The sequence below is a fragment of the Pongo abelii genome, chromosome X (genome assembly GCF_028885655.2).
Source record: "Pongo abelii isolate AG06213 chromosome X, NHGRI_mPonAbe1-v2.0_pri, whole genome shotgun sequence".
Lineage (NCBI taxonomy): Eukaryota > Metazoa > Chordata > Mammalia > Primates > Hominidae > Pongo > Pongo abelii.
The window spans coordinates 55261725-55272876 of record NC_072008.2 but is presented as its reverse complement, the minus strand read 5'-3'; the positions used below and the strand labels follow the sequence as shown (position 1 = coordinate 55272876).

The 11152-nt window shown below is 39.5% G+C and overlaps 1 protein-coding gene across 1 annotated transcript in view; it reads left to right on the top strand.

Annotated features, from left to right (window-relative positions):
• Nucleotides 1-3729: 3729 nt before the first annotated feature.
• The window catches only part of PFKFB1 (6-phosphofructo-2-kinase/fructose-2,6-biphosphatase 1), a 56085-nt gene continuing 48662 nt past the window's right edge, over nucleotides 3730-11152 (top strand). The window contains exon 1 of the mRNA XM_024240689.2: nucleotides 3730-4225. Within this exon, the coding sequence (XP_024096457.1) occupies nucleotides 4105-4225 (121 nt within the window). The 5' untranslated portion in view covers nucleotides 3730-4104. The remainder of the gene's footprint in view (nucleotides 4226-11152) is intronic.

Below are 11152 nucleotides of genomic sequence, written 5' to 3'. Positions count from 1 at the left end.
TGAGTGATTGATATTATAGTTCTTACCTCCCCACTGATGTGTAAAGTGGGGTTGATTTGCTGTGGCGCTTTGAACAAGCTCTCTAGCTTCTCTGGGCATCAGTAGCTTCCTCAGTAAAATGGAAATCAAAGTCTCTAGCCAACGTTCCTCAGAGGGCTGTCACGATCAAGAAGAGTGGAAAGGCAGAAACCAAAGCTCTTTGGAGACATTTCAGGACTTCCTCGCTCTAAGAATAGTGATCTTGCTTTTTCTATAGGCTCCACAAGCAATCCCACCCAAAACCCTCCAGCTGCTGTGTGACTATAGTCTGTGGAGAGCCACTTCCATGACTAGGATTCAGTGAGGTTTGGGGCCCAGGCATGAGGCCGAAAATAGTGGAGAGATGGTGGGCCAGGACAGTGAGTGAGAAGGAAGGGGATCCTAGCCTGCTGTCACAGAAGGCCTGGCACTCATATACATGGACCTAGCTTGTAAGTGTGTGGTCGATCTCCCCTCACACCTTCACTCTCCACAAATGCATTCATACCCAAACAGTCTGAGAGCTACCAATATGGAGACCCCATTCGTGACTTTATTATCCATCAGCACTGTCATATGCTGCTTTACATGGTATTCTCCCCCCATACACATGCCCTATACTTTGAGAGGGGTATGGGGTCAGGATCTGGGGGCCTTGGGAAATCACATTGTAATCTTTTCTTCCCTAGAGATAGCCCCATTTTAGAATTTTAGACCAAGAGCTGCAGGTCAGAGCTTGATCTTGAATGAGAATCTGGTACTGACTGAACCCTTTCTCTGCCACGAGTTCATTGGCCCTTTTCAGAGAGGACTTCATTCTTTTTTTTATCTGCTTCTGTCCCATTCAAGGTAGAGAAACCTTTCTGGATGCCACCTCCTACCTCAGATATGTTAGTTCTCCCATCTAATTCCCTGCACAGCTCTCTGTTATAATATTTACCTTGTTGAACTAGGATTAGTTGTCCACAAGTTCATCTCATCTAGGGCAGAGAGATGTAGACTGCACAAACACAATAAGCAAGTGTCTTCTCTGTCCTCTGTGCCAGGGCCTGAGTTGGACACTGGAAACACAAATTACAGATCACTGAGATCTAGTCTCCATCCTCAAGGAGTTCACAGTCTAGTGGGGAAGCAGACCAGGAAAATACTGGTGGATACTTGCTCAGATAGGAGCATGTGGGCAATATAAGAACCAAATACAAGGCCTGTCCCAAGGATACAGGGGTCACTTCCCAGAGGAAGTGAACGTCAAACCAGACCTTGAAAAGTGGGTCAGATTTTGTTGGGAATAGAAGGAGAAAAATGGCATTTCAGGCTGAGCAAAGGCCAAGAAACAGGAAAATACACCATGTATTTTGGGGGCCAGTGAGTCAGCCAGTGCAGTTTAAGGATGGAGATCTAAGGAAAGACATGGCTGGACAGGTAGGCTGAAGCTTGATTGAAAAGTCTTGAGTGCCAAGCTGACGTCTTTCCATAAAGCTTGTTTTGGTCTCCTGCTTCTGGGATCAGAATTGGTAACAGTAGTGAGGAATCTCATAGCTAATTCCAGGCAATTTTAAGTTAGGCTTTCAAGCCTGGACCCCAGGTTTACCCTTTAAGACTTTATTAAAAGCCTGCCAGCTTCCTATCTCAGATTTCCTGCTGCTAAAATTATCCTTCTGCCTGTTGGCAGGGCCATGAGAACAAAATTGTAAACATAGAAGAGACGTTCATGTGACCAGCTAGATTACCTTGAACATGCCGCTTCCCCTCCCCAGACCTCAGTTTCCCTGTAAGGGTAACAAGGATGTTTGTAAGGATCAAATAAGATAAGGAATATGTTGTTGCCTTGTGGGCAATGGAAAACATACAGGGCAAGGGTTATAATTAAGATTATTAATATTAACAGATTTATACCAGTCAGGAAATTTATTAGAGTTAAAAGAGTTGTAACTCTTACAAAATCTAGTTCTGAGACTCTAGAGGTTCTGAGCTAACCTGTAAGACCACATTCTTAGATCAGGCTTGTTTGATTAATTAAATAAAAGCCCTGGCCTGGGAGAAATTAAGTCCCTAGTGTTCTATTCCTGACTTGGCCACTGATTTACTACATGACCTTAGGAAAATATTTCTAGACCTCAGTTTTCTTACCTGAGAGGGTGAGATGAAATGATCTCGCAAGTCTTTACGCAAAATCAAAAGAGTAAAACCAAATTCATCCTTCTAATTGATTTGCAGGAGCTCTTTGTGTATTATAAATGTTAAGCCTTTGCCATAATATTGTAAGTTTCCTTAACTGAGAGTTTTCTGTATGGTCAGCATTATATTAGAAGTTTCAGATAGTCAAAGAGGTGTTTGATCATTTACCTCCCAAAGGGAGTAACAGTGTTAGATAATATATTTTTAACATTTCCCAGATTGCTTTACATTTTTTAACACGCTGAATCTTCAACAGTCCTAAGGAGGGTAGGTACTCCTATCATTCCCATGTTCCAGATAAGAAAACTGAAGCACTGAAAAGTTTAGTCTTCTGCTCATTGCCTCATAGCCAACAAGGGGCAGAGGTAGGATTCCACTCAAGAAATATTGCTCCAGAGCCTATTGCTCTTAACCATCATGATCTGCTATCTCAGTTGATTCATTTAGATAGGTGGGCTCTGGAATGTATTAAAAATTTGGTATGATTTATACACAACAACTGGAGGGAATCTGACCCTTTTGTAGACTAAGGCTTGCAAATGTATTTTAGGGAACTTCTTAAAAGGCAAAGTGGAACTGAGAGCATTTGAGGGCAGGGATTGGAAATTTCTGTCCCCACAAGATTGCTCTTGTGTAGCCCAGCTCAGTGGAAGAAAGTTGAGCTTCTTCATAGCCAATCGTTGGAGGTTCATTGGGGGTGGGAAGGTTGCAAAAGAGTGAAGTAAGAGCACACTTGCACATCTTCCAGGCAAGCTGTGCAGTTCTATGAGTTATACACATAAAAGCCTCAAAACAACGGGTCAGGGGAGCGGGAGAGAGGGCAGGTGAGAGTGAGTCATCTGGGCTGGATGACTCTGGCCTATGGACTTGTCCTACTTTGAGGCGATTGCTCTCTGTTCCCTGCTGCAGCCTCCACCTCTTAAATCTCCATCCTAATGGCTTGGCATGAGGAACTTTAGCGAAATTTTCTATCAGTTCATGATGCCAATGTCATTCTCCTTAGGGCAACTGATGGTGGCTAACAGCCATGTGGGCAGAGCTTACCATTCCCCCACCTCCAGCCCCAGGCAATGGCTGCACTCTTCCAAAGGTTTCAGTTTACTCCTATTTATTTAGCCCTTGGCTGGAGAGAGTAGAAAGATGATCAGATAGTGCCCATCTCTTCAAGAGTGCCCCAGGCAGCACATTTCAGGTGGGAGAGGCCCTGTGGCAAGGAAGGCAGCAGAATCTGGAGAAGACAAGGGATGCAATGCCATTTTGGGTCGGGGAAGCAGAGAAGTAGTGGACCTTCCATGTCCAGTTTGGGCCTCTAATTGCCAGCTCAAAACACTGCATTCCCCAGTAGGGACTTTGTGTTTGTGTTTTTGTCCTTGGGAACCTTGCATTTCTGATGTGAATCTTGGTTTCTGGGTTGGAGCTTGACATTCTACTTGGGCCCATTTTTTTATTTCAAAGCTGGGAAAGCCGGTGAGACCTACCTCCATCACCTTTGCCTCTCTACCCCACACAGGCTGTAAGCACATGATCTTTGGTCTTTTATTTGCATACTCTATTAGTCTTGTCTTCATTGGAGGGAAGTGACTGGTCAGACCTGGGCTGTGTTGCTGGCCGCCTTCCTTGTTGGGCTCCAACTTACCTCCTATGTACACAGCCCTTGGAGTTCAGAGGCCTCTTCTGACCTGTGCCCAACCTCTTGCCCTCTGCACCCAATACCCCACTAGTACATACAGGAGCAGAGGCAGGCTAGGACCAGAGGAAAGAAGAGAGGGGACTGAAGACAGACTTTGAAAGGGCTCAGAAACCCAGTACAACCGCTGTCCCAGCCCTGTCCACCTTCTGCTGTGGCCACAGCAAGAGAAAAAACAGCTAGTAAGATAGGAAGTGAGGCCAGGTACCTTGTGGGCAGTGATGTCATTAGCTGCGACTCCTAAGATGTCTCCAGAGATGGGAGAGCTCACCCAAACCAGGTTGCAGAAGATCTGGATTCCACACAGCAGCGGCAGCAGCAGGCTGCAACGGAGAAGGGGCTGTAAGTGGGGTTTGCTTCCGTGGGTTTCAAGGTGGTGGTGGTAGAGTGGGTGTAGAAGAGCAAAGGATGCACCTCCCCTTGCCATCCACTCCTATCTCACCCTAAAAGTTGGAATAGGTGAACAACTGGATGACATAGAGGCTAGTGTCAAAAAGGTGAGGAAAGAATGAGAGAGAAGACAGGCGGAAAGAAAGAGATGAAGACAAAGAAGGAGGATTAGGTTAAGACCATCTTAATCAGAGGAATCTTTAGGAACTTTTCCTTTCTTATGCAGAGCTTGTTTGGAATGCTTCTTGTTTGGAATTTAAGATTTCTAGTTTAGGACTGTTCAGTGATAGCCTAGTATGTTTCATTTTGGTGACTTCTGTGAAGTGTCTGGGAGTTGGTCTTGCCTGACTGATAGTGCCTGGGTGAAATAAGGTGATGGCTCCTGGCATCATCTTTCAGGGGACAGGTGCTGGGTACACAACAGTGCCATGTCACTGGTCAGTATTGCTCCTCTCCTTTCTCAGGCCTTTTCTGAGTCTCTATACCTTCCTAGGTTGGGAAACACTTAATGTCCTGTCTCCAGTGTTGCCTTCCTGGCACATATGGACTTCCTTGCTGCTCTGGGAATTTGAGAGAGACAGTCTCTCAGGGCCAGCCCACTGGTGTGGTGCTCACTTTGAAAATTTGAGAAAGATCAAGGGCAAAACAAAACCTGTACATATTTAAAATAAAAACTGGAGTATACCATTTCCCATAGATAACAGGCGACAGTGGTGGACCAAGGTGCATCCAGCCCAGGGATTGTGGCCTGAGTGGCCATAAGGTGGGTTAAGATAAGGCAGCTGTGGACTGTGGGACTCAGACACCCCAAAGGCCAGCTAACCAAGTTTCCAGTCTGCTAATGCTAGAGGAGGCCCAGGCTCAGGGATATTGGGGGTAGCAGTAGTTGCTTAGAGGATCCAGGAGCATATAGGATGTTAAATATAGTTATAATATACAGGATGTAGGGTGTGGGTGGAGGAAGAGAGAGAAAAAAGACTAGGCTCCTATTCTCTCTCTTTCTTATCTCCACCAGCTCTCTCACTCACTCATCTGGAGATCTAGGAGCCTGGAGACTGAGAGGTACCCTCACCCAGCCAGCCACTCTTGGCCTTTTCCAAGGGGCTGTTTAGTTGACAAACAAGCAAGCCATTCTCTGCATACACGGGTCCTCCAGAGCTAGAATGCTTATAGTCCTGGGAACGGTGTCTTTCAAGTTGGAGAGATAATATACATAAATCACCTAATATAGTCTCTATCAAATAGAAGGTGAAAAATAAATATGTGCTCACTTTAGTTTGGAGTGTCATTTTCCTCAGCTATAAAACAGGATTAATGCCTGCAACCCAGTGTTATTGGGAGTAATTCACTGATTCAGAGGTTCTGGATCCAGACTGCCTAGGTTTGAGTTCCAGCTCTATCTCCCCCTGTGTCTGTGACCTTGGACAACTCTCTTAACCTCTCTGGGCTTCTGTTTCCTCACCTGTAAAAGGAAGTTAATAACAGTGTAGTTGTGAAGATTAGATGAGCTGAAGCATGTGACGTGCTTAGAAGAGTGTCCAGCACATAGTACATACTCAGTAATTGTTAATTATCCTAATTATTATTGTTCTTGTTATTTAAACAAGAAAGTGTGTGTGTGGTCTCATTTACCATCATATCCTCAACATCGGGCCCTGATCCTGGCACATAGTAGATGCTCAGTAAATTGTCACTCTGTGCTACTTCCACTCTACCACTCACCATAGCCAAGAATGGGGCCCTGTGTGCACAAGACAGTCACTCATTAATATTTGACTAAATTTTATCAGACCATAGATGCAAAAAACTTAGATAGTGGTTGCCAAGTCTGGACAATGTCTGGTTCACTTCTTGTTGGGGAGGCCAATCTGTTGGTCCCTGTAAGGTCTGAATCACCTTTTTCTTGGAGCATCCTCTCTAGAAGACACACAGTTACTTAATGTTATTCTGAAGATTAAATACATTAACATGTAAAGTACTTGAACAGCTGTGCATATTCTTTTCTCATCCAACATTATGTTTATGTGAACCACCCATGTTATCATTGCAAGCAGTTGTAGTTTGTTTATTCCCCTTATGAATATCCCACAGTTTATCTATCTTACTATCGTTGAGCATTTGGGTAGTTTCTAATTTTTGATTATGAAGAATAATCCAATGGGCATTCTTGTACCTTTATCCTGGTAGAGCAAGTCCCTTCATCTTGTCCTTCTTATGGAGTGTCTTGGCTATTCTTGGCCCAATGCTCTTCTCCATAAATTTTGGAATCAGCTTTCCAAGTTACACACATATACACACACACACACACACAGACAGAGAGAGAGGGAGAGAGAGAGAGAGAACTTTTGGGATTTTGATGGAAATTACATTCAATCTGTAAATCAGTCAATTTGAGGAGAGTTGCCATTTTTGTGACATTGAGTCTTCCCTAAACATGGTATGTCACTCCATATATTCAGACTTTTTCATATTCAGTGAAGTTTTATAATTTAATCTATAAAAGGTTTCCATGCCATTGTAAGATTTTTTTGGCTTATTTTTTGTTGCTATCTTAAGCAGTACCTTTTTAGAAAATTAAATTTTATAGCAGTATGTTGCTAATGTATACAACTGTATTTGTTTTTCATGTAACGAATTTGTAACTAGCAAACCTGCTAAACTTTCTTATGAATTTTGATAATATGTATGTAAATGACAGCTTTCATTTTCCCCACAATGCTCATTTTTATCTTTCTTATATTATTACACTGCTAAGACCTCCCACCTTTAATATACACACAAGAGATGTGCAGTACACGTTGAAAAGAAATGTTAATAGTGTGTATTCTTATGCTGATCCTGATTTTAAGTTTCACCATTGAGCAAATTTGCTGTAGTTTTTTGGTAGGTATCATTTAATAGGTTAAAGAGGTTCCTGTTTATTCTGAGTTTGCCAATACAATTTTTAAAAGATGAATGAATATTGAATTTTATTAAACATGTTTTCTGTATTCACTGAAATGACATTAATTTTCTATTTTAACCCATTAATGTGGTACATTACATCAGAGGTTTTCTTGTGTTTAAATAATCTTGCAGTCCTGGGATAAATAAAAACTTCTGAATTTCTTTCACTAATATTTTGTTTAGGATTTTAGCATTTTGCTCAGGAAAGAGATTGGCCTGTAATTTTTCCAAGAGTGTCAAGATTATACTAACCTCATAAAATCAGGTGGGAACTATTTCCTTTCATTCTGTCCTCTGACAGAGGTTGTCTGCAGAACTAGCCATTCCTCAAATATTTTACCTGGCAGCATTTCCAGGTAAAATATCTGGACCTGGTGTCTCCTTTAACATTTTAACTGATACAATCTCTTTTATCAGTTATAGAATCCTTTCAGTTTGCTATTTCCACTAAAGTTAGCTTTCTTAAGCTTTCCTAAGTTATGGTTTTCTATGAATTTTTCTACTTCACATCAGTTTTCAAATTTATTTTGTGTAAAGTTCTTATCTTTGTATCTTTTTTATCTCTGTTGCATTTGTAGTTATAGCTTCTCTTTCATTATAATATTATTTATTTGCACCTTCTTTTTTCTCTTGATCAATCTTGCTATAAGTTTGACACTTTTATAATTCTTCTAAAATAATCAACTTTTGACTTTTTCATCCTTTGTTATCTTTATTTTCTATTTAACTATTTTTTCATCATTATTCTGTTTCTCCTACTTTCTTTGGATTTATTCTGTTGTTCTTTTTTAACTAATAGAGTTGCATGCTGCTCAGTTCATTCATTTTTAGACTTTCTTCTTTTCTAATTTAAGTATCCAATGCTATAATTGGCCTACTAAACAGGGCTGATATTCCACAGATTCACAATCGTATGGCCATATGAATTTTCAAAATATTTCTAGTCCATTTTATAAATAGGCACTGTCCCAGGCTTTTTCAGTCTCTCCAACACTTACCCAGTTACCCTGGCCACCTCAATTCGTTTCCCAGGACAGCCAGGACCTACTGATTATCATCTAGCAACTAAAGGATTAATGCCTACCACAGCAGGAGGCCTCCAGTACTTGGTGCCAGCCCTTGGACCAGCTTCTGTTTTGATAGATCAGTGCTCTTGTCATTTCTATTTTAATTCCATTCTGGTCAGAGAACAAACTTTGTATTATTTCAGTTCTTTGAAATCTGTTGAGACTTGGTTTATGAACCAACATATGGACAATCTGGTAAATGTTCCAAGAGCACTTGAAAAGAATGTGCATTTTACAGTTGTGTTAAGTGTACTATATACCTCGGTTAAGTTGTGTTTGTTAATCTGGCTCAAATGTTCTATATTCTTCTGGGGTTTTGGCTGCCTGTTGATATGGAAAATTTGTTAATGTCTACTTGTAATTCTGTCAATCTTGAAAGTTCGTAGTTACAAACAAATTTAGAATTGCTATATCTTCCTTGTGAATTGAATATTTTATCACCATGTAAGGAAATTATTAACTCTGGTAATACCTGGTAATTTGGTATCATTGACGTTTTTGCCCTATAATCGATCTTTTTTCTCATATTAATATACCTACATTAGCTTTATTTAGCTTAATATTTGCCTGGTATGTGTTTTCCTACATTTAAAAAATTGTTTTTGATAGAGATATAATTCACATACCATAAAATTCACCATTTTGAAGTATACAGTCAGTGGTTTTGAGTATATTCACATAGTCGTTTAATCATCATCACTAATTCCAGGACATTTTCTTTATACCAAAAAGGAATTCCATACTCTAGACTCACTCCAGATGACCCTCTCCCCTTAGCCCCTGGCAACCACTAATCTACTTTCAGTCTCAATGGATTTGCCTATTCTGGACATTTTATATAAGGGGAATCATACAATATGTGGCCTTTTGTATCTGGCTCGTTTCTTTGGGCATGTTTTCAAGGTTAATCCATGTTGTAGCATGCAAAGTCACAAAGATTTATGCCTAGGCTTTTTTCTAAGAGTCTTATAGTCTTAGCTCTTACATTTAGGTTTTTCAATTTATTCCGAGTTAATATTTGCATGTGGTGTGAGATGGGAATCCAGCTTCGTTCTTTTGCATGTGGATATCCAGTTGTCCTAGCAGCATTTTTTGAAAAGACTCTTCTTTCCCCTACTTAATTGTCTTGGCAACCTTGATGAAAATCAGGTGACTATAAGTTGAAGGATTTACTTCTGGGCTCTCAGTTCTATTCCATTGATTTATATGTATCTCTACCCTTATACCAGTACCACACATTCTTGATTACTGTAGTTTAATTGTAATTTTGAAATTGGGATGAAAACAGACATCCTTCTCTTGTTACTGATCTTGGCAGTGGGCATGGGAGAAACTATTCAGTCTTTCACCATTAAGTGTGATATTCACTGTGGGTTTTTCATTGGTGTCTTTTATTAGGTTAGGACCTTTCCTTCTATTCTTAATTTGTTGTTGGTTTTATTATGAAGGGATATTTAATTTCCCAAATGCTTTATCTGTGCCTATTATGATGATCATATGGTTTTTGTCCTTAATTCTATTGATATGGTCTGTTGCATTAATTGATTTTCAAAAGTTAAATCAAGCTTGCATTCCTATAATAAATCTAACTTGATTGTGATGTATAAAGTATAAGTATAATATATACATATATATAATGTATACATATAAATCCTTTTATACATTCCTGGGTTCAGTTTGCTAGTGTTTTGTGGGGATTTTTACATCCATATTCATAACAGCTATTGGTCTATAATTTTCTTTTCTTCTAATATATGTGCCTAACTTTGGTAGCACAGAAATACTGGCCTCATAGAATGAGTTGGGAAGTGCTTCCTCCTCTTCTACTTTTTGAAAGAGCTTTTGAAGAATCGTATTATTCTTTAAATGTTTGCTAGAATTCACCAGTGAAACCATCTAATCCTGGACTTTTCTTTCTGGCAAGGTTTTTCATTACTTATTCAACCCCTTGTTATAGATCTATTTAGATTTCATTTCTTTTTTAGTCAGTTTTGAGAGTTTGTATCATTCTAATAATTTGTCTATTTCACCTAAGGCGTTTATTGTGTTGGCATACAGTTTATGATTGTTCATAATATTCCCTTATAATTCTTTTTATTTTCATGAAGTCAGTAGTAATGTCTCCTCTTTTTTTCCTGAATTTATTAATCTGAGTTTTCTCTTTTTTTTCTTGGTCAGTCTCACTAAAGGTTTGTCAAGTTTATTAATTTTTTCAAATAACCAACTTTTGATTTTGTTGATTTTTTTCTAATGTTTTCCTAGTCTCTGTTTTATTATTTTCACCTCTAATCCTTATTATATCCTTCTTCTGTTTCCTTTAGGTTCCCATATTTGTGAATTTTCCAAAGTTCTCTCTGTTATTAATTTTTTATTTTACTCCATTATGATTGGAGAACATACTTTATATGATTTCCATTCTTCCAAATTTATTAAAGCTTGTTTTATGGCCTAGAATATTGTCTGTCTTGGAGAATGTTTGATGTACACTTTGGAAAAATGTATAGTCTGCTGTTTGGAGATGGAGTGTTTTACAGATGTTTGTTATTACTACTTTGTGTTGAAGTCCTCTATTTCCCTGTTGTTGATCTTCTATGTAGTTGTTCAATCCATTATTGAAAGAGTGGTCTTGAAGTTTCCAACTATTGTCAGTGGATTGTCTATTTCTCCCTTCAATTCTGCCAGTTTTGCTTCATGTATTTGGCGGCTCTGTTGTTTAGGCATATACGTTTATAATTGTGATATATTCATTATGGATTGACCCTTTTGTCATTATTAAATGTCCCTGTATATCTCTAGTAATGTTTTTGAACATCCATTTTGTCTCATATTAGTATGGTCACTCCAAATTTCTTGTGGTTGCTGTTTG